This window comes from Hyperolius riggenbachi, chromosome 8 (assembly GCF_040937935.1).
Source record: "Hyperolius riggenbachi isolate aHypRig1 chromosome 8, aHypRig1.pri, whole genome shotgun sequence".
Classification (NCBI taxonomy): Eukaryota; Metazoa; Chordata; class Amphibia; order Anura; family Hyperoliidae; genus Hyperolius; species Hyperolius riggenbachi.
The window spans coordinates 242689752-242713822 of record NC_090653.1 but is presented as its reverse complement, the minus strand read 5'-3'; the positions used below and the strand labels follow the sequence as shown (position 1 = coordinate 242713822).

Genomic DNA, 24071 nt, shown 5'->3' with positions numbered 1-24071 from the left:
AGGTAAGTGTCAGTGTTTTGTGTTTTTTTTTTTTGTTTTTTTTTTTTTTAACCCTCTTAGAACCCCTTTAAAGAACCCCTCAGGAGGGAGAAGCCTCTTGATCCTAGTGAGATTTCCCCTATCCTCAGCCAAGGTTGTTCCAGCGCTGGCACCCCTGCAGTGTAACTTACAATGATATTTACATTCAGCGGTGCGCACTGTACTGCGCAGGCACGAACCAGCTGCGCCTGTGCAGTAGAACGAACCCGATCCGGCTTGGCTATTTCTGCTGAAGCTTCTGCACCTGCGTGCACCGCTGACCACTCCTAGTCAGAGGATTTTCTGGAGTCACAATGCTGGATTGCCTCTCCTGAGGCGCATGGGGTAAGCCTCTTTAGGATCCAGAGAGGTAAGTAACCCCTAGGGTCACTTTTTTCCCTTCAGATGCACTTAAGCTACTTCAGCTCCAAGGGGTTTTAAAAATAATGAAAATGCATTTCATTTTTCTATGGAAAGGTGTATAATGGGGTATTTGGATGTGGTTTTACTTTTTGGACACAAGATGGAGATAGTTAGTGTGTTCTAAAAATAGAAGACAGAACCAAGTGTTTACACGTGTTTATATTTGTTTATATACTGGGATGTAGATACTCGTGCTGGGGAGGTGAAAAAAATATGAACTCATTTGTAAGTTTATTTTCACTCCAGGTTTGCTCTAAGATATTTATAGCGCACTCCAAAATGGAAGTATAATTTTTAGTATTACAGTACAGAATGGCTTGTATTGCATTTATTAGTCTCAGAATTGTTATTTAAGAAACGTTGAATTTCATTATAAGATTACTGGTAGGTTTTAACTTTAAAGAGACTCCGTAACAAAAATTGCATCCTGTTTTTTTATCATCCTACAAGTTCAAAAAGCTATTCTAATGTGTTCTGGCTTACTGCAGCACGTTCTACTATCACCATCTCTATAATAAATCAACTCGTCTCTCTCTTGTCAGACTTGTCAGCCTGTGTCTGGAAGGCTGCCAAGTTCTTCAGTGTTGTGGTTCTGCTATGAACTCCCCTTTCCAGGCCCCTGTATGCGCACTGCCTGTGTGATATTTAGGATTAGAGCAGCTTCTCTCTTCTCTCTTATCTTTTACAAGCTGGATAAATCGTCCTCTGAGCTGGCTGGGCTTTCACATACTAAAGAATTACAGACAAGGGCAAAGCTGTTTGCAGGAAGAAACAAGCAGCCTGAAACTTCAGTGCATGAGAACAGGGGGAAAGAAACACACAAATAATAATCTCTTGAGATTCAAAAGGAAGGCTGTATACAGCCTGCTTGTGTATGAATGTATTTTGTATGTGTGGACATACTGTACATCAACCTACTTCCTGTTTTGGTGGCCACTTTGTTTGTTTATAAACAAACTTTTTAAAACTGTTTTTAACCACTTTTAATGCGGCGAGGAGCGGCGAAATTGTGTCAGAGGGTAATAGGAGATGTCCCCTAACGCACTGGTATGTTTACTTTTGTGCGATTTTAACAATACAGATTCTCTTTAAGTCCACTTTAACATGTGGGGAGAAATGCTACTCAGGCTTATTACAGCAGAAATTCTCCTCACAGGACCCAGATGCATTCTGAGGTTCTCTGAATGAGACTCGTGTTGGAAGTAAGCAAGAGGTGGTACACCATGCAGACAGATATGCATAGGATAACTAGAAGGGGCGGATCTATAACATCAGTTACAGTCTATAAGCGTAGCACCACTGAGAGAGGTCATTCACAGACCATATAAATTAGCAGATGTAAACTGTACCGTGGAAATGTCTTCTGGAAGTTAGCATCACATGGGTGTGCTGGTTGAGGGATAATTAGCAAAGCTTGTGGACAACACTAAGCATCCTGTGATACGCCATTTGTAATGACTTGTCAAATTTTATATCTAGGTAAAGAGCCGGATAAGAAAGAGAACATAGATACGAAGGCACAAGAACCATCAAAACCGAAAATTGATGGAAAATCTGATCCGGGTGCAGCAAAAGATCTGAAACTGGAACAAAAAGGGATTGATAAACCTGTTCCAAAGGCAGAAAAGACAGAAACTAGCGATCCTCTAGTAAGTTACCACCTTAATAATAACTCTGGTCCAGGATTTTTTTTTTCTCCTCGTTTTCCCACCCAACTTGCCTGGCTGTATACTCCCACGTCCCTTTACTCATCTCTGAGGGTCTTCAGCTTTGAGATCACATGATCTCCACCTGACTGGACAGTCCATAGAGTTGAAGCACATATGAAGCTGCTTTGGCTCTGATAGGTGTTGACCTGACTCCGCCCCTCACAGCTTGTCCTTTGCCGCATCCCAGGAACCTTTGCATTATTCTGACATTGCGTCGGTAGCCAAAACCGTGTAGGAGTGTATAGATACCATTTAAAAATGTTATTTTAAGAGGCAAACAGGATGTTACTAGTACTTCAATCAGATCATTAAAGTGTATGTCCCTCCACTGAAATGAGGACCTTGTATTGTTTATGAGAAATACTACCTTATGCATGACTTACAGAGATGGGGTACTATGAAGCTGAAGCCATTAACTGTGAACCAGTTGATTAACCAGGCATGTTGTGAAGGAAGATACTCTTTATTCGTATCCTTTTCCTTAAAGGAGAGAAGTTTGCTTTCACAAAACAACCTTCCTCTTGCTTATGTTGCGGTAACATTGTGTATAACTTGTAAAACATAAAGCAATGGGGAGCATAGATACATAAGCAGTTTAACATACTGTACAATCAGGATAACCAGTGACAAAAGAACAGATGCATACAATTGATGTGTAGCTTGACTAACATCACCATCTTTGATTAATCAGAAACACTCTAGACAGAGCAACAATACAAGCATGGGAACAATTGGTGTGTTTGCCCCTGGCAACCAGTGCTGGACTTGTTGCATTTGTAATTCACATGTAATCACTTCACCTTTATTAATTGTTTTCCTCCTTTTTCTTTTTTGCAGTGTTATCCAATGCATGTTGAAAACGATTTTGCATCTTTCCAGGTATGTTTTCTGCTTCCTTGTTTCTTTTATTCATGGGGGACAGGTGTAACGTAGACTCCAGCCAATGAGCGATCATAACTGATGATCAATAGCATAATTTAAGAACACTAAGCTACTGGAAGAGAAGTTCTAGTGAACATGTGATAGAATCGTAAGTCTGTGAATGGCTGGTCATTCTCATTCTCTCTCTCTCGCTCTCTCTCGCTCTCTCGCGCTCTCTCTCTCTCTCTCTCTCTCTCTCTCTCTCTCTCTCTCTCATGTTCATGGAAAAGGATATTTATTTTTTCTTGCAAGTACCTTTTATAGGAGTCCTATCCAGCGGATCCCCTGCCTTTAATACTTGTAGTCATAGACCCTGAACAAGCATGCAACAGATCAGGTGTTTCTGAGAAAAAAATAACAAGATTGGCTGCATGCTTGTTTCAGGTGTGTGATCAAACACTACTGAAGCCAGTTAATCGCCAGGATGCCAGGCAACTGGTATTGTTTAAAAGGAGATACATTTGGCAGCCTCCATATCTCTCTCAGTTCCGGTGTCCTTTAAAGTGTACCAGAGCTGGTATAAAGCTAACGTTTTATACATACCTGGGGCTTCCTCCAGCCCCATATGCACGGATCGGTCCCACGCCGCCGTCCTCAGCCTTCCTGCAGCTTCGGTACCGGGTCCTGTCAGTCGGAGCCAGTCTGACGCAGGAGAAGTGTGCTCTTTGCGTATCACTCCAGCAGCTGCTGGAGAGATACGTAGAGAGCGCACTTCTGCAAAGACTGGCCCCGACTGGCTGAAGTGACGGGACCAGTATCTGAGCTGCGGGAAGACTGAGGATGGAGACGTGGTAGCGATCCGTGCGTATGGGGCTGGAGGAAGCCCCAGGTATGTATAAAATGTTGGCTGTATACCAGCTCTGTTTTCCTTTAAAGTGAACCAGAGATGAAGCACCATCACGTATTTTACCATATATATCAGTGCGAACATAAGAGAAAACACCTACCTTGCTCTCTGTTTCATTCTTCACTGCACAGCTTGCTTCTAATCAGCCCTGATAAAATCCCCGACTGAGCAATCCCCGGCTTTGCGCAGGAATCATTATAGTTGAGTCTGTCTTCTCTGGTGTCTGTTTCAAGCCCAAGCCTTGCCCCCTTGTGGCTCTGCTAAGGAATCATTATAGCTGAGCCATTATAGCAAAGCCAGACTGAATGCTCAGTCTGGGATTTTATCAGGGCTAATAAGCAGCAAGCTGTGCAGTGAGGAATGAAACAGAGAGCAGGGTAGGCGTTTTCTCTAATGTTCCCAGTGATATATATGGTAAAATACATGAGGGTGCTTCGTCTCTGGTTCACTTTAAGGTTACCATACACTATTAAATATGGGGTCAAACATAGTGATAGTTATTTCCCCGATCAAAATATGGGGAATAAATATCTTTTTATTGCCTTGCGCTATTCAGTATTAATAAGCTCAAACTGCCTTTTGGTCAACGAATTTTCTAAACAGAAATTGAGTAGGCCCATGTTTTAATGGATTTTCATTCCATTCAATATATTTATTGAATTAAATGTCTGATCTGAAATGTCTGATCTGTTAACCTCCCTGGCGGTATGATTATTTCTGGATTTTAGGGTCTAAAAGCGTTGCTATTTTTTTCTCAAGCTTTAACCACTTGAGGACCCACCCTTTACCCCCCCTTAAGGACCAGCGCTGGTTTGATTGATCTGTGCTGGGTGGGCTCTGCAGCCCCCAGCGCAGATCAGGGTGCAGGCAGGGAGATCAGATTGCCCCCCTTTTTTCCCCCCTATGGGGATGATGTGCTGGGGGGGTCTGATCTCTCCTGCCTGCTGTGGGTGGCGGGGGGGGGGCACCTCAAAGCCCCCCTCCGCGGCGAAATTCCCCCCTCCCTCTCCTACCTGCTGCCTCCCCCGGTGATCGGGGCTGCACAGGACGGCTATCCGTCCTGTGCAGCCAGTGACAGGACGTCCCCTGTCACATGGCGGCGATCCCCGGCCGCTGATTGGCCGGGGATCGCCGATCTGCCTTACGGCGCTGCTGCGCAGCAGCGCCGTACAAATGTAAACAAAGCGGATTATTTCCGCTTGTGTTTACATCTAGCCTGCGAGCCGCCATCGGCGGCCCGCAGGCTATTCACGGAGCCCCCCGCCGTGATTTGACAGGAAGCAGCCGCTCGTATGAGCGGCTGCTTCCTGATTAATTAGGCTGCAGCTGGCGACGCAGTACTGCGTCGCTGGTCCTGCAGCTGCCACTTTGCCGACGCACGTTATGAGTGTGCGGTCGGCAAGTGGTTAATACCCTAAAAAAAGGTGGAAAAATCCATACAGCCGTGAGATTTGCAGCAGCCCTGGAAATTACTCGCCCTCCTGGATCAAGCACTGCAATTCTCCCTCCCTCCTCCAGGTGGCGTTGTACCCTTAAAGTGAGATTGCTGTATGTCGTCATGACGACAAGCTGCGATCTAACCTGAGGTATTGAGAACCTCTGAGGACCAGAAGAAAAATGGCTGCCAGTAACTGGATCCCGGGGGAGGTGAATTAGAAACATCGCCACGCTACGCTGTCTGCATACCTCCAAAAGGCTACCCAGTGTCTGGCTCGGGCTTATCGCTCTTGACTTTTTTTTTTGACCCCGAGCCTGACTGGGGGTTACTGCCAAGGGAGGTTAAAGACATCTAGTAGTGTAAGGAAGGCTTTACACAGCCATACATACCCTATTTCGTTCTAACCTATTTCAGTACTGTAAAACTATCCATAGGCTTGCTTGTAGGGTTCTCTGGAGCCCCACAACTTGATACTCCTGCAGAGTACTAACAATTTTCATATTTACCATCGCAGGAAGCAGCTGGTTTAGGAAGATTTGTTATTGCTTTGTGTTATGAGTATGCAACCGGTCTCTGTAATCTGATGACTCCTAATCCTTTTTTTATTCCAATTTATAATTTTAGTTTGTGTTTACCGTGTGTTCGCCCTCCCTGGAGGGACTGTACAGCCTGTACTTTCACACTTGTCCTAAAGACCTGAGGGATCAGAATCCATTCAGCCTGGAGGTAAGGAAGGACACTTGCGATACTCGTTATTAGGGATAGTCAATGAGGCGCAAGTATTTTTGAGTTGATACACCAATATATACATTTTTTTTATGCAAATTAATGCAGCTTAAAGTGGATCCGAGATTAACTTTTACTCATTGCATGATTGTGTTCCTTTCATATAGTTTATACTATACTATACAATACAATAACATTTGTAAAGCGCATTTCTCCCATAGGACTCAAAGCGCATAGTTGTGTCTCAGATTAATACAGGGTTGCAGGCTGGGTTGTGTTACAGAGGAGATAGTCAGATGTTCATGAATGCCAGACTAAAGAGGTAGGTTTTCAGTTTAGACTTAAATGCTTCCAGGGATGGAGCTGTCCTGATTGGGTGTGGCAGGGAGTTCCAAAGTGTAGGGGCAGCTTGACAAAAAGCTCTGTCTCCAAAGGTTTTGAGGTGGACTCTGGGGGTGACCATGGTGTTGCGTCCTTTTTATCTAAGAATGTGGGGGGTGTGATGCAGTTGCAACAAGTCCTTCAGGTATCCAGGGCCCAGATTGTGCAAGGATTTGAATGTCAGTAAGCCAATCTTAACCACTTAACGACCGCCCCCAGCCGATGGGCGGCGGCAAAGTCCGGGCCCAAACGACCGCAATACGCCCATCGGCGGGGGCGGCATCAGCGGTGGCTGTGCGGCGATCGCGTCATCAATGACGCGATCGCCGCCGGCAATAGGCTCCGCCCACTCTGCACGGAAACCCGCCGGCCAATTAGCAGCGCCGGCGGGTTTCAAATGCGGCGATCCGGCCAATCAGAGGAGTATAATACACTTTGTTATTGTAACAAAGTGTATTATACTGGCTGCCTCCTCCGCTGATGGTCACTCGTCGTGCGACCATCAGAGAGGACGGCAGCCATTAGCTAGGTGAAAGCAAAACACACTTTGCCCCACACAGACCCCCCGATCGCCCACCCCAGCCCTCAGAACCCCCCCTGACCACCCCAGCACACCAGCATCTGCACCCCACCACCCACCTAAAAACCCATCAATCACTCCCTGTCACTATCTAGGGACGCTATCCCCTAGGTTAGGTCCCTAACTGCCTCCTAGGGTCCCCTGATCACCCCCCCTACCCTCAGATCCCCCCCAGACCCCCCTCCCAGACCACCCCCCTGTATGCTGTATACAGCTATATAGCTGTCTTACCCACTGATCACCTGTCTATCACCCATCTATCACCTGTCTATCACCCCTTGTCACCACCACCCATCAGCGCAGACCCTAAACTGTCCCTTGGGGGCACCTGATCACCCACCCAGACCCTCAGATTGCCCTCAGACCCCCCCCTCCTGATAACCTCCCCAGTGCATTGTTTACATCTATTCTCCCCTGTAATCCCTCACTGATCTCCTATCGTCACCCCCTGTGTCTGCCACCCACCAGATCAGGACCCAGTCTGCCCCGTGCGGGCACCTAATCAACCCCCCACACCCTTAGATCGCCCTCAGCCCCCTCCCCCCCCCCCCCCCAATCACCTTCCCAGTGCATTGTATTTGATTGTGCTGCAATTGTATTTGATTGTGCTGACATTCAATTTCATTGTGCTGACATTCAATTTCATTGTGCTGTAATTGTATTTGATTGTCCCGTGATTTTTTTGATTGTCCCGTGATTGCCCTGTGATTGCCCTTTGATTGGCCTGTGATCGTCTTTGATTGTCCCGTGATCGGCTTTGATTGTCCCGTGATCGGCTTTGATTGTCCCGTGATCGGCTTTGATTGCCCTGTGATTGCCCTGTGATTGCCCTGTGATTGCCCTGTGATTGCCCTGTGATTGCCCTGTGATTGCCCTGTGATTGCCCTGTGATTGCCCTGTGATTGCCCTGTGATTGCCCTGTGATTGCCCTGTGATTGGCCTGTGATTGGCCTGTGATTGGCCTGTGATTGGCCTGTGATTGGCCTGTGATCGGCTTTGATTGTGTCGTGATTGGTGTGATTGCCCTGTGATTGGCCTGTGATTGGCCTGTGATTGGCCTGTGATTGGCCTGTGATTTGCTTTGATTGGCCTGTGATCGGCTTTGATTGTGTCGTGATTGGTTTGATTGCCCTGTGATTGACTTTGATTGTCCCGGGAATTGAGTGCCCTGTGATTGGCCTGCGATTGCCCTGTGATTGCCTTTGATTGTCCTGTGATTGTTTCTGATTGCCTCCGATTCCCCACTCGCCACCACCCCCCTGTCACTATCCAAGTGATCTAAAAACAGTGAAAACTGTCACTTTTTTAGTATCACTAGTGTTAGCAGTTAGGCCAGTTAGCTAGGCCCCTTTGTAAGTGTCAGTTAGTGCTCAGCCCACTGCACCACAGTCACTAATTAGCGTCATCACTGTCGCTAATCAACATTGGTACTATATAGTATCTGTAAGTGATCATTACTGATCGCAGTCAGATCTATTAGGGTCACTAGGATCCACAAAAAAAAACCGCAGTGTTTGCCCGATCAGGCCTGATCGTTCGCCTGCACTTGCGTTCAGCCCGCCCCACCGCAGTGACAGAATTTTTTTTCTGATCACTGCAAAAAACACTGTACAATAGCTGTGGCACTGTAAACCTCAGTTTTGATTTATTTTTTTTATCAAAACTCAGTGAGCACAGCTTTCTACCTCTCAAATACTCCCTTTTGCTAGGTAGGTGCTCTTTTTTCTGCGTAGTCTCAGAGGAATACCCCCTAAATTTAGCAGCCCACCATGGCAAGAAAGGGGTATTCCGATGATGAGGTTCTCAGGTACATGGCCCAGTCGGATGAGGACGATTGGGACGCCTCATTCGACGAATCTTCTGGGTCAGAGTTTGAACCTGAATTGAGCAGTGGCTCACTGACCGATAGTGATGACGAGGTTGAGGTCCCGGCTAAAGCCAGGCGTACCACACCCCATGTTGTTGGACCGCAGGTGGCGCAGGATCAGCCTCAAGGGCAGCAGAGTGGTGTTCGTGCTGGTCTGAGATTTCATAGTGGGGCAGGCACCAGCAGCACAACATCTCCTGGACCTAGCACCAGTACTTCCGTAGACCCTGGTGAAGTGGCGAGCACCAGCATGGAAGTTGAAACTGGTTCGGTGGCACGTGCAGTAAGATCCCAGTCGCAGCCACCAAGAAGACGGGCCCGTACTACCCCTAATTTACCAGAGGTGCTGGCAAACCCAAATTGGCAATCCCCTGATTCCGCCGCACCCGTACTTCCCCCTTTCACCGCCCAGTCTGGAGTCCAGGTGGAGACAGATAATCTAGGATCGGCCCTAGACTTTTTCTATCTGTTCTTCACCCAGGATCTCTTGGACTTAATTGTGGCAGAGACCAACCGTAAGGCCACACAATATATAACCGCCAATCCAGAAAAGTACCTTGCCCAGCCTTTTCGGTGGAAACCAGTCCAAGTTTCCGAAATGAAAATTTTTTTGGGCCTTCTCCTTCACACGGGACTAGTAAAGCAGAATGTGTTGCGGTCTTGTTGGTCTACGGACCCAGCACATCATGTTCCCCTGTACTCTGCTGCCATGTCCAGGACACGATTTGAGAACATCCTGAGCTTCCTGCACTTCAATGACAACGAAACCTGTCATCGAAGTGACCACCCTGCTTTTGACCGGCTCCACAAAATTCGACCCCTCATAGACCACCTGTCATCCAGATTTGCAGATGCTTATACCCCTGACCAGGACATCTGCGTAGACGAGTCCCTCATACGCTTTACCGGGCGCCTTCGCATCAAACAGTACATCCCAAACAAGCGCGCCCGGTATGGGGTGAAACTGTATAAGCTCTGTGAAAGGGCCACAGGCTATACATCTTATTTTAGGGTCTATGAGGGAAAAGACTCAAAATTGGAGCCGGTCGGATGCCCTGACTACCTGGGGAGCAGTGGAAAGGTTGTGTGGGACTTGGTGTCACCCTTGTTCCAGAAGGGGTACCATCTTTTTGTGGACAATTATTACACAAGTGTGGCCCTCTTTCAGCACTTAAAAATAGAAAAAATCCGATGCTGTGGCACCGTGCGGCCTAGTCGCCGGGGCTTCCCCCAACGGCTCATTACCACCAAACTTCAACGGGGGCAGAGGGCCGCCTTGTGTGCTGACGACCTGCTCGCGGTGAAATGGAAGGACAAGAGGGAGGTTTACTTCCTGTCCACCATTCACGCAGACACGACAGTTGAAATTCAACGGCGAACTAAGGTCATTGAAAAACCCCTTGTCGTCCACGAGTATAATACTAACATGGGAGGGGTGGACTTCAATGACCAGAGGTTAGCGCCCTATTTAGTTGCCCGAAAAACAAGACGCTGGTATAAAAAAGTGTCTTTTTACCTCATTCAATTGGCAATTTACAACAGCTTTGTTCTCTACAGTAAGGCTGGGAGAACTGGCTCGTTTATTCAATTTAATAAACAGATCGTGATGGAACTCCTGTATCCAGGAGGTGCCGTGGCCCAACCCCAAGATGCAACTAGCCGGCTACATGGAAGGCATTACGCCTATCCAATTCCGACTACCCCAGGTCAACGAATCCGAAGAAAACGCTGTCGTGTCTGCAGCAGGGCTGGAATAAGGCGTGACACCACTGTTTATTGTCCCACCTGTCCTGACCAGCCTGGCCTATGCCTAGGGGAGTGTTTTGAGAGGTACCACGAGCAGGTACACTATTAGAGAATAGGGAACTCCACACACAGCGGTAGGCACACAAGGGTCTCTCAGTGCTATTTCACACTGCTGCGATGCGTTAGGGCAAAATGCCTAGCAAAAGTCACACTTTGCGGTCCCCCCCTACGCCGGAAGTGCTTGACTTAACGCTAGTGCATGCCTACGTTACTGCGTGGCTTCTGTGGCAATATCGATCGGCGCGGAAGTCATGTTAGTCTATGGCGACGCAGTTCATTACTAGGCCGAATGCTACTCTTGTGGTATTGCCTGAAGGTCTGTTTTGGACGATACGGTGCGGCGGGCTCGACCCACCGGATATGTCAATATGCAGTGTGAAACCAAACATCGGGTTTCCAGCGACCCTAATACACAGGGCTGCCAGAAACCTCTCCTTTCACTTGGGACAAATTGCGTAATGTATTTCGCCACAACTCTGTGCGATTTGCACTTCGCACATTGTTCCATGGGGGAGGAGAGGTTTGTCCTCGGGAGGTAAGTTAAAAAAAAAAAAAAAACAGGTAAGCAAAGAAGTTAATGTTTGGTTTGCAATGTTAAGTTTTTTATTAAAAAAGTTCAAAGGTTATTAATGTTAATGAAGTAATTGCTTTGCTGCTTGCTTGTTTTTTGGGGGTTTTTTTCTCTTTTTCCATCCAATAACCTTCCAGGTGGACCGAGCGAACGACTAACCAGCTGCAGTACTGATGGTGCATCCTGACAGAACGTTGCGCGTCTGTCAGCTTACACACAAGTCGGTGCATGCAGCGCTGCAGGACGAGATTTCTCCTCCGCAGTCAAAAAGATACGTTTGCCGAGGCATATGGGCCGAGGCGTGGTGTTGGGGATTCATATGCTTTGGCAAACACTTTGTATCAAAAAAGAACTCTGGCAATGATTTGTTCATCCACATCGATCGGTGTGAATGGATAAATCAGGTTTGCCAGGGCATACGAGCTGGTGGGTTTGGATTTTTGGGGCGGCAGCTCCTATGTCCTGGCAGACGCCTTCCCCTCCTTTTTGTATTGTTTTGTCTTTTTTTCTATCCAGACCGACCAATCAGCTGCAGCACTGATGGTGCATCCTGACAGAACATTGCGCGCCTGTCAGCTTACACACAAGTCGGTGCATGTAGCGCTGCAGGACGAGATTTCTCCTCCGCAGTCAAAAAGATACGTTTGCCGAGGCATATGGGCCGAGGAGTGGTGTTGGGGATTCATATGCTTTGGCAAACACTTTGTATCAAAAAAGAACTCTGGCAATGATTTGTTCATCCACATCGATCAGTGTGAATGGATAAATCAGGTTTGCCAGGGCATACGAGCTGGTGGGTTTGGATTTTTGGGGCGGCAGCTCCTATGTCCTGGCAGACGCCTTCCTCCTCTTTTTTTTTTTTCAAAATTTTTTGGCATCCACATTGATTGATTGTTTGACGTTCATTTTTCCTTTCAGCCCACAGTGCATTACCCTTATGCCCAATATAAGGAGTATAGCAGAAACTCCTAATACTGGCCATACATGTAATGATTGCAGAGACCCTAAAATGCCAGGACAGACCCCACGAATGATGCCATTTTGGAAAGAGGACACCCCAAAGTATTCCGTGAGGTGCATGGTGAGTTCATAGAATGTTTTATTTTTTGTCACAAGTTAGCAGAAATTGTGGTTTTGTGTTTTTGTTTTTTTTTTCACAAAATGTCATTTTCCGCTAACTTGTGACAAAAAATAAAATTTTCTATGAACTCACCATGGCCCTCATGGAATACCTTAGCGTGTATTCTTTCCAAAATGGGGTCATTTGTGGGGTTTGTTAACTGTCCTGGCAAGTGGGCGGGGTGCTAAATTTTGAGCACCCCTGTAAAGCCTAAAGGTACTCATTGGACTCTGGGCCCCTTAGCGCAGTTAGGGTGCAAAAAAGTGCCACACATGTGGTATCGCCGTACTCGGGAGAAGTAGTATAATGTGTTTTGGGGTGTATTTTTACACATACCTATGCTGGGTGGGAGAAATACCTCTGTAAATGACAATCTTTTGATTTTTTTACACACAATTGTCCATTTACAGAGTTATTTCTCCCACCCAGCATGGGTATGTGTAAAAATACACCCCAAAACACATTGTACTACTTCTCCCGAGTACGGCGATACCACATGTGTGGCACTTTTTTGCACCCTAACTGCGCTAAAGGGCCCAAAGTCCAATGAGTACCTTTAGGATTTCACAGGTAATTTTGCGGAATTTGATTTCCAGACTACTCCTCACGGTTTAGGGCCCCTAAAATGCCAGGGCAGTATAGGAACCCCACAAATGACCCCATTTTAGAAAGAAGACACCCCAAGGTATTCAGTTAGGAGTATGGGGAATTCATAGAAGATTTTATTTTTTTGTCACAAGTTAGCAGAAATTGATTTTAATTGTTTTTTTCCACAAAGTGTCATGTTCCGCTAACTTGTGACAAAAAATAAAATCTTCTATGAACTCACCATACTCCTAACGGAATACCTTGGGGTGTCTTCTTTCTAAAATGGGGTCATTTGTGGGGTTCCTATACTGCCCTGGCATTCTAGGGGCCCTAAACCGTGAGGAGTAGTCTTGAAACCAAATGTCGCAAAATGACCTGTGAAATCCTAAAGGTACTAATTGGACTTTGGGCCCTTTAGCGCAGTTAGGGTGCAAAAAAGTGCCACACATGTGGTATTGCCGTACTCGGGAGAAGTAGTATAATGTGTTTTGTGGTGTATTTTTACACATACCCATGCTGGGTGGGAGAAATACCTCTGTAAATGACAATCTTTTGATTTTTTTACACGCGATTGTCCATTTACAGAGTTATTTCTCCCACCCAGCATGGGTATGTGTAAAAATACACCCCAAAACACATTATACTACTTCTCCCGAGTACGGCAATACCACATGTGTGGCACTTTTTTGCACCCTAACTGCGCTAAAGGGCCCAAAGTCCAATGAGTACCTTTAGGATTTCACAGGTCATTTTGCGGAATTTGATTTCCAGACTACTCCTCACGGTTTAGGGCCCCTAAAATGCCAGGGCAGTATAGGAACCCCACAAATGACCCCATTTTAGAAAGAAGACACCCCAAGGTATTCAGTTAGGAGTATGGGGAATTCATAGAAGATTTTATTTTTTTGTCACAAGTTAGCGGAAATTGATTTTAATTGTTTTTTTCCACAAAGTGTCATGTTCCGCTAACTTGTGACAAAAAATAAAATCTTCTATGAACTCACCATACTCCTAACGGAATACCTTGGGGTGTCTTCTTTCTAAAATGGGGTCATTTGTGGGGTTCCTATACTGCCCTGGCATTCTAGGGGCCCTAAACCGTGAGGAGTAGTCTTGAAACCAAATGTCGCAAAATGACCTGTGAAATCCTAAAGGTACTCATTGGACTTTGGGCCCTTTAGCGCAGTTAGGGTGCAAAAAAGTGCCACACATGTGGTATTGCCGTACTCGGGAGAAGTAGTATAATGTGTTTTGTGGTGTATTTTTACACATACCCATGCTGGGTGGGAGAAATACCTCTGTAAATGACAATCTTTTGATTTTTTTACACACGATTGTCCATTTACAGAGTTATTTCTCCCACCCAGCATGGGTATGTGTAAAAATACACCCCAAAACACATTATACTACTTCTCCCGAGTACGGCAATACCACGTGTGGCACTTTTTTGCACCCTAATTGCGCTAAAGGGCCCAAAGTCCAATGAGTACCTTTAGGATTTCACAGGTCATTTTGCGGAATTTGATTTCCAGACTACTCCTCACGGTTTAGGGCCCCTAAAATGCCAGGGCAGTATAGGAACCCCACAAATGACCCCATTTTAGAAAGAAGACACCCCAAGGTATTCAGTTAGGAGTATGGGGAATTCATAGAAGATTTTATTTTTTTGTCACAAGTTAGCAGAAATTGATTTTAATTGTTTTTTTCCACAAAGTGTCATGTTCCGCTAACTTGTGACAAAAAATAAAATCTTCTATGAACTCACCATACTCCTAACGGAATACCTTGGGGTGTCTTCTTTCTAAAATGGGGTCATTTGTGGGGTTCCTATACTGCCCTGGCATTCTAGGGGCCCTAAACCGTGAGGAGTAGTCTTGAAACCAAATGTCGCAAAATGACCTGTGAAATCCTAAAGGTACTAATTGGACTTTGGGCCCTTTAGCGCAGTTAGGGTGCAAAAAAGTGCCACACATGTGGTATTGCCGTACTCGGGAGAAGTAGTATAATGTGTTTTGTGGTGTATTTTTACACATACCCATGCTGGGTGGGAGAAATACCTCTGTAAATGACAATCTTTTGATTTTTTTACACGCGATTGTCCATTTACAGAGTTATTTCTCCCACCCAGCATGGGTATGTGTAAAAATACACCCCAAAACACATTATACTACTTCTCCCGAGTACGGCAATACCACATGTGTGGCACTTTTTTGCACCCTAACTGCGCTAAAGGGCCCAAAGTCCAATGAGTACCTTTAGGATTTCACAGGTCATTTTGCGGAATTTGATTTCCAGACTACTCCTCACGGTTTAGGGCCCCTAAAATGCCAGGGCAGTATAGGAACCCCACAAATGACCCCATTTTAGAAAGAAGACACCCCAAGGTATTCAGTTAGGAGTATGGGGAATTCATAGAAGATTTTATTTTTTTGTCACAAGTTAGCGGAAATTGATTTTAATTGTTTTTTTCCACAAAGTGTCATGTTCCGCTAACTTGTGACAAAAAATAAAATCTTCTATGAACTCACCATACTCCTAACGGAATACCTTGGGGTGTCTTCTTTCTAAAATGGGGTCATTTGTGGGGTTCCTATACTGCCCTGGCATTTTAGGGGCCCTAAACCGTGAGGAGTAGTCTTGAAACCAAATGTCGCAAAATGACCTGTGAAATCCTAAAGGTACTCATTGGACTTTGGGCCCTTTAGCGCAGTTAGGGTGCAAAAAAGTGCCACACATGTGGTATCGCCGTACTCGGGAGAAGTAGTATAATGTGTTTTGTGGTGTATTTTTACACATACCCATGCTGGGTGGGAGAAATAACTCTGTAAATGGACAATTGTGTGTAAAAAAAATTAAAAAATTGTCATTTACAGAGATATTTCTCCCACCCAGCATGGGTATGTGTAAAAATACACCCCAAAACACATTATACTACTTCTCCTGAGTACGGCAATACCACATGTGTGGCACTTTTTTGCAGCCTAACTGCGCTAAGGGGTCCAAAGTCCAATGAGCACCTTTAGGCTTTACAGGGGTGCTTACAATTTAGCACCCCCAAAATGTCAGGACAGTTAACACACCCCACAAATGACCCCATTTTGAAAAGTAGACCCTTCAAGGTATTCAGAGAGGGGCATGGTGAGTCCGTGGCAGATTTCATTTTTTTTTGTTGCAAGTTAGAAGAAATGGAAACTTTTTTTTTTTTATTTTTTTGTCACAAAATGTCATTTTCCGCTTACTTGTGACAAAAAATAATATCTTCTATGAACTCACTATGCCTCTCAGTGAATACTTTGGGATGTCTTCTTTCCAAAATGGGGTCATTTGGGGGGTATTTATACTATCCTGGAATTCTAGCCCCTCATGAAACATGACAGGGGGTCAGAAAAGTCATAGATGCTTGAAAATGGGAAAATTCACTTTTTACACCATAGTTTGTAAACGCTATAACTTTTACCCAAACCAATAAATATACACTGAATGGGTTTTTTTTTATCCAAAACATGTTTGTCCACATTTTTCGCGCTGTATGTATACAGAAATTTTACTTTATTTGAAAAATGTCAGCACAGAAAGTGAAAAAAATCATTTTTTTGCCAAAATTCATGTCTTTTTTGATGAATATAATAAAAAGTAAAAATCGCAGGAGCAATCAAATAGCAGCAAAAGAAAGCTTTATTAGTGACAAGAAAAGGAGGTAAAATTCATTTAGGTGGTAGGTTGTATGAGCGAGCAATAAACCGTGAAAGCTGCAGTGGTCTGAATGGAGAAAAAGGCTCTGGTCCTTAAGGGGCGAAAAGACTGTGGTCCTGAAGTGGTTAAACAGAATTCTCCATTTTATCGGTAGCCAGTGGAGTGAACTCAGGGTTGGTGTTATGTGGCAATGGCGGGGTTGGCTCGTTAACAGCCTTGCGACGGCATTCCATGCTAATTGCAGGCGGCGTAAGTCTTTCTTATGCAGGCCTGTGTAGAGGGCGTTGCAGTAGTCTAACCTTGATGTGACGAAGGCATGGACTAGGGTTGGAAGATCCTCTGAAGGAATTAGGGTTTTAATCTTTGCAATATTCCTTAGATGAAAGGAATGTTTCACAACAGCTGAGATTTGATTCCTGAAGCTTAATTTCCTATCAATCAGTACTCCCAGGCTGCGCACACAGTCTGAGTTTTTGAGGTCTGAGCTCCCTATCCTTAGTGGTGTTGGTTGAGACTGGGGCTGCTTTGCTGTTGAGCCCTGGCCCTCGATAACAAGTACCTCAGTTTTGCCAGCATTAAGTTTTAGCCAATTCATATTCATCCACTCCTGAAGCTCAGCTAAGCATGCGTTTATTTGTGGAGTAGGGTCTGTGATGCCAGAGGGCATCCCTCAAGCCAAATACTTTTTTTGTTTTGTTATAATGCTCTAATTCCCTATAAACTAAACAAGCCTCACCCACAGATTTTCAGAGAGCCTTGGCACTCATTGCCAGGTAGTAAGGGCTTATGGGAGCTCAGTCTGGTCAGGAGGAGGAGGTTGCTAGCCATCGATTTCAGAGGCAGAGGGGAGGAGGGAGGAGAAGGGGGGAGTGAAATTTTCCACAGGCTGAGGGCTGGAGATGCTATCAGCTTACCTGTGTGTAATGTGACTGCCTTCATTGTATCACAGTAATAAATAATCATAAACTGTTGAAGCTGTTTGCAGCTGATTTGCTGTGTAAACTATCTAAACTTTAGATAAGATCTATAGACAAGTTACTTGTTATTAGTTTTTCATCTCGGATCCGCTTTAAAAACGGACTATTATTTGCATACTGAAACTGAATTCTGCTACTGAAAGAAGCCCCAGGTAAGTAAATATCACATCTTTTGGCTTAGTTCAGATGTGCTTTAACTTTTTGAGTTTCAAATTAAAAAAAAGTTGTGCTGAATATGCATTTGTCGTCTTAATACAGAAGGTACTTGCTATCATTTAGCTGTGTGTGAGCAGGAAGGAACTCCCATGATGCATTACTTCCACTTAGCGAATTAAGATGCAGAGCATTCCTGTATGTCCCTGAGAAACCAAACAGAGATCCTCAGTAGCAGACACGGCTCTATAAAAGTATGTATAGCAGCAGACTTGAAGTTGTTTGGCTTTGCATGGACATAAAGGAATATTTTTTTTATACTCTGTGATGCATCTTTGGAGTTCATTTGTATTCTCATTACGCTGAAAAGGCAAATTTATTTTCAGAAGAAATATCCAAACCACCCACCTGTCACCAACAATCATACCAGTGATCAAATTTGCTGAGGTCACTTTTATTCCTCATTCAGGTGTTTGATTGGAGCACTAATTGAAGCACATGACTTTTAGCTGCATGCCCTGTACTTCTCCCAGGATTGGTTGTTTAGATAATTGTTTGAATAAACAGGGACTCTACATTTAGCGTGAGAGCTGGAGGGGTGGACGTTTGCCCTTATGGAATCCATTTTTCTACATGCTGCCAGTGACAGTTGTTCTGGACTCTTCTTTGTTGAAAATCCTTGTTTTGATGTTGTGTTCCTGCAGATTCACATCACAGAGCGGAACCCTGAGAGCTACCTGTCTGCGGATGAGATCCCCCTACCCAGGCTGTACATCTCCATGGCTCTGTTCTTCTTCCTGGCCGGCCTTGTCTGGGTTCACATCCTCCGGAAGCGCAGGTGTAGAATTAGCTACTCATTTATATTGCTGCAAGATGGGCTGGATATGAGAACTGATGTCTGTTGCGTTTATGATAGATTTCCAGTTTGTGAGCTTAAATATGCTGAACCCAGCAGATCAGTGTGACACCAGGAAACTGTCCTTTTTCAAAGGAATTAAAATGGCAGCCTTCACATTCCTGCCTTTTTCCTTTAAAGTACACTTGAAGTGAGATGGGTATGGAGGCTGACGTATTAATTTCCGTAAAGCACATCGCCAGGCTGTCCGGCTGAGGTTCTGCCTCTATTACTTTTAGCCATAGACCCTGAGCAAGCATGCAGATCAGATGTTTGACTGGATTAGTCGCATGCTTATTTCATGTGTGCGATTTAGGCATTACTGAAGCCAAATGATCAGTAGGCCTGCCAGGCAACTGGTTTTGTTTAACTAGACAAGACAAGACAAGACAAATAACATTTATATTGCGCTTTTCTCCTTGCAGACTCAAAGCGCCAGAGCAGAGCAGCAGCCACTAGGGCGCGCTCTATTGGCAGTAGCAGTGTAAGGGAGACTTGCCAAAGGTCTCCTACTGAATTAGTGCTGGCTTACTGAACAGGCAGAGCCGAGATTCGAACCCTGGTCTCCTGTGTCAGAGGCAGAGCCCTTAACCATTACACCATCAGCCAACTGCTAACTACCTGCTGGTATTCCTGACCCAGGCTTGGGGTGACACAAATCCTGCTATTATCAATAATCGACAAACGCTGGGATTTTGCAATCCCCAAAGACCCTATTATATGTTAAGGAGATGGTAATTATTACCTAAAACTTAACTTTTAATCATACATCTATAACATCAGGGCTATTACACCATCACCAAAGGATATAAGGGGAGGGGGAACAATTTATTATACTACAAATATCTATAGGGTTGATTTTAAACCAAATCATCTTGTCATATACAGAGTGGATAGAGGGCCCTGTGAGGCCATTCATGGCCATCTCCACCTGCACAAGCTGAGAGATGAAAAACTGACAAGTAACTTGTCTATATATCTTAACTAAAGTTTAGATAGTTTACACAGCAAATCTAGCTGCAAGCAGCGTCAACAGGGATTATTTATCCCTGTGATACAATGAGGGCAGCCATGTTCTGTTTGTCAAATTACACAAAGGCAAGCTGATAGCATCTCCAGCCCTCAGCTCAATCCCCTCTCCTCCCCTCTGCCTCTGAAATCTCTGGCTAGTAGCCTCCTCCTATTCCTGCCTAGACTGAGCTCCCATAAGCCCTTGCTACATGAGTCTGAGAATGCCAAGGCACTCTGAAGCTGTGGGCGAGGCTTGTTTAGTTTATAGGGCATTAGAATATTAAAATAAAACGTATTTGGCTTGAGGAATGCCCTATAAACTATATGAAAGGAACACAATCATGCAATGAGTAAAAGTTAATCTCGGATCCACTTTGAGATAATGGGGTCAAAATCCATGTGTTTGTCTGTTCATTGCCCTATCTAGCCTTAATCCTTGGTGTTTGATTGTTATAATCCCAAGATTTGGTTGGGGAGACTGCCGGGCAGGATCTGCAGAGAGCGCAGTCCGTCTTTATCGCGTCCATTGATGGCTCCCCATCTCTCGGGTGAGATAGCCACCTGTCGCATGAGAGACGGCGTTCTCACCATAGAGAGAGAGCACCCCTGGAGGATAGGAGGCAGAAATGCTGCACTGGTCTGGATCCAGGGAAAGTTGGTTCTGTAGGAGAGCTGCCTGAGCTTGATCCTTCTGGCGTGTCCTTTTTTTTTTTTTTTTTTTTTTTTTTATTTCTATACTATAGAGTCTCTAAAAGCAGAAAAAGAAGTGCACTGCTTTTAGACCCAAGATCCAGAAATAATCATACTGCCAAAAATTGCGTCAAAAAAACCCATCTGATGAAAACCAATGTTAGTACCTGCTAACGTTGTTTTGAACAATCCTTCAGGGCAATCCTTCAGGGTAAAGGTGAGACGTCGCTCCTCCCAGTAACAGGAACAGACAGACGGATCCGTCAAAACCAGCGTTATCTGCTGAACGACCAATTGTACACACGCCCGATTTGACGTCCAAACGACCGGTCGTTTGGAAAACTCCGACGTGTGTATGTACCTTTTAGAATCTCTCTGACCTACTGTTTTCCCTGAAAATAAAACCAATAAGGAATCTGTCTTCCTGACATCTGAAGTTCCGCTCAAGTATTCCAGAACACATCACCTCACATCTAATGAGTGAAAAATCCTCTCTTTTTCACACTTTGGATTCACACAGAAAGTAGGCAAAATAATATCCTGCGACCTGTGAAACTTGGACATAACTTTCGGACAAATCTTTGGATCTGTCTGTAACACTAACCCAGGCATGGGCAAACTCGGCCCTCCAGCTGTTATGGAACTACAAGTCCCACAGTGCATTTGCCTTTATAAGTCATGACTGTGGCTGTCAGACTCCTGCAATGCATTGTGGGACTTGTAGTTCCTTAAAGAGACTCTGTAACATCAAAAAGATCCCCTGGGGGGTACTCACCTCGGGTGGGGGAAGCCTCCGGATCCTAATGAGGCTTCCCACGCCGTCCTCTGTCCCACGGGGGTCTCGCTGCAGCCCTCCGAACAGCCGGCGACAGGCCCGACTGTCAGTTCAATATTTACCTTTGCAGGCTCCAGCGGGGGCGCTGTGGCTGCTCTCGGCTCCGAACTACACGGAAATACCCGATCTCAGTCGGGTCCGCTCTACTGCGCAGGCGCCGGAAACTTGCGCCTGCGCAGTAGAGCAGACCCGACGGCGATCGAGTATTTCCGCCTACTTCGGAGCCGACAGCCGTCAGAGTGCCTGCGCAGGAGCCAGGAAGGTAAATATTGACGTCATCTTTCTCGGAGGGCTGCAGCGAGACCCCTGAGGGACGGAGGACGGCGTGGGAAGCCTCATTAGAATCCGGAATCTTCCCCCACCCGAGGTGAGTACCCCCCCCAGGGGATCTTTTGACGTTACAGATCCTCTTTAACAGCTGGAGGGCCAAGTTTACCCATGCCTGCACTAACCTATCCTGAAAATAAGGACTTTTCATAGACGAGGCCTGTAGCTCACTGACCCTTCTGGCTGTAGTATTGGCTCCTAAAAATACCGTCTTTAATGTCCTCTAGAGGCTCAAAAGGACCTTTGGACAGTCCCTTTTAAAATCACCGATATAAATCCCAAGGGGAAACGTATGGTTTGTAAACTGGCAGTTTTCTGGAATGAGCCTTCAGAAACCTCACTATCAAAGGAGAGGAAGACAAGGGGATACCTGATAAGGCAGCAATCTGCACTATTTTTCCCAACCATCCTGAAGAAAATCCAGGACTGCTGGGACTGACAGGCTATCAAACTTAGAGCCAGATAACCAAAGATGTAATTTTTTTTTTTTACGGCTACCAATCCAATGTAGAGGCCGCCTTGTCGAATACTCCTCTATATTGAGTGTTCCCTTGAGATGAACTGCTCTCAAGGATAACATTTTCTTTTCTGCCCAAGACAAGATCTCCTCCACTTCTTCCTGCAACAACGGGGATCTCGTGCCTCCCTGTTTGTTGATAAACGCTATTGCCGTAACGTTGTCCTACTGGATCAGAACATTGGACTGCCACAGTATCTATTGCGCCTGAAATAAAGCCAGCTTTACTGCTCTTAATTCCCTCCAGTTGGATGACCTTTGAGACTCCAATTTTGTCCATATCTCCTGAAAGGCTTGGTGAGCTATATGAGCTCCCCAGCCCCAAGCGCTTGCATCCATAGTTATTACCTTGTCTACAGGTTCCTTCCAAAGCCTGCCCTTCACAAGGTTGGATTCCTCCAACCACCATTGCAGAGACAACACAACAGTTTGAGGGATTTTGATTTTGAAATCTAATGTTTGTGGACGACCGTCCCAATTCTTTAGAAGAAAACTCTGCAGCTTCCTGATTTGCGCCAGCGCCTAGGGAAGAGCCACCATTGTGGATGACATTAATCCCAGCACAGACGAAATAATCCTTAGGGAAACTTTGTCTTCCCTCTGTAATAAGTGTACTGCCAAACTTCTCTTTGCAATTTTTTCTGGAGGAAGGAAAACCATCTGCTTTACTGAATCCACTAACATGCCAAGAAAGGGAGTTTTCTGAATCAGAGAGGACTTCTTCAGGTTGATGATCCGATACCAGATTTAAATGGTTTTTCAGCTGATCTGCTGAACTTCTGAAAATAAGCAAGTCGTCTAAATACGGAATGATTTCAATTGACTGCTCTCTTAATGGAATCAATGCTTCTCCCAGAGTCTTTGAGAACACTCTTGGCAGAAGTGATCCCAAACGGGAGGCAAACAAACTGGTAGTGTTCTACCATCCCATTTACCCTTTCTGCAAATCTTAGGAATTTTTGCTATTTTTTTTTTTTTTTTTCCAATATGCTTCTCTTAGATCCAGAAATGTCCCAAAGGCCCCTGGAAACAGTAGCTCCCTTACTAAAAAGATTTATTCCATCCAAAACTTTCTTTTTCATAAATGGATTCAGTTGAATAGAAACCCTGCTTTTGTTCTTTTACTGGCACAGGATGAATTACATTCTGCTTTAGCATGTTTTGCAATATACTCAATCTCTGGAACCAGAATGGGATCTCTTGGGGCCTTTGAGACCACAAATCTTGATGGTGGAGGGAGTGCAAACTCTATCTGGTAAACAAATTTTGTCTGGCGAATAAACGGGCTCTTTGCCACTTTTGCACACCTGAGGGAGAAGTATCTTAGCCTTCTTCCCACCACCTGACACGAGTCATTGGGATTTTGACTGGGTCTTCGGAGCTTTAGATTTAAAGCCCCCTTTCCCGGTCTTGTCAAAAGTCCGTCTCCTGCCTTTTTTCTGATCTTTAGAGGCATCTTTTTGTTCATACCTTGGCTTACGAAAAAATTTTAGTTGCAACCGTTTTTTGTTCTTTAGGAAAAACTTTATTTTTATTCAATGTTCTTTCTCAAGCTGAATCCAGCTCTGGTACAAAGAAAAATTCTCCTGAAAAAGTCACAGCACACAGCCTATTTTTGGATGACATGTTGCCATCCCATGTTTTAAGCCACAAAGCTCTACGAGAAACATTCATTGGAGCAGTGGACTTGACTGTAAACCTAATTGCTTCAGCAGAAGCATCTGCTAAATATGCAGCAGCTTTAGTGAGAATTGCAATAGAATTCAACAATTGCTCAACAAGTGCACCAGCCAGTATATTAGCTCTGAGCTGATTAATCCACAGCTCCAAAGTTCTGGCCAAACATGAAAAGGCAACAGCTGGCCTAAACATAGCCGCACTAGCCTCCCAAGACCCCTTCAAATAAGCATCCTCTTTTTTTTTTTTATCAAGTGGATCCTTTAGCTTTGTATTGAGGAAAATTGGATACTTACCTGCC

General features: G+C 45.1%; 1 protein-coding gene across 1 annotated transcript in view; it reads left to right on the top strand.

Annotated features, from left to right (window-relative positions):
- GPR107 (G protein-coupled receptor 107) overlaps nucleotides 1-24071 on the top strand; it is a 143533-nt gene that overhangs the window by 33731 nt on the left and 85731 nt on the right. Inside the window, exons 6-9 of the mRNA XM_068248460.1 lie at nucleotides 1921-2090; nucleotides 2988-3029; nucleotides 5981-6082; nucleotides 18523-18656. Coding sequence (XP_068104561.1) covers nucleotides 1921-2090; nucleotides 2988-3029; nucleotides 5981-6082; nucleotides 18523-18656 — 448 coding nt within the window. The remainder of the gene's footprint in view (nucleotides 1-1920; nucleotides 2091-2987; nucleotides 3030-5980; nucleotides 6083-18522; nucleotides 18657-24071) is intronic.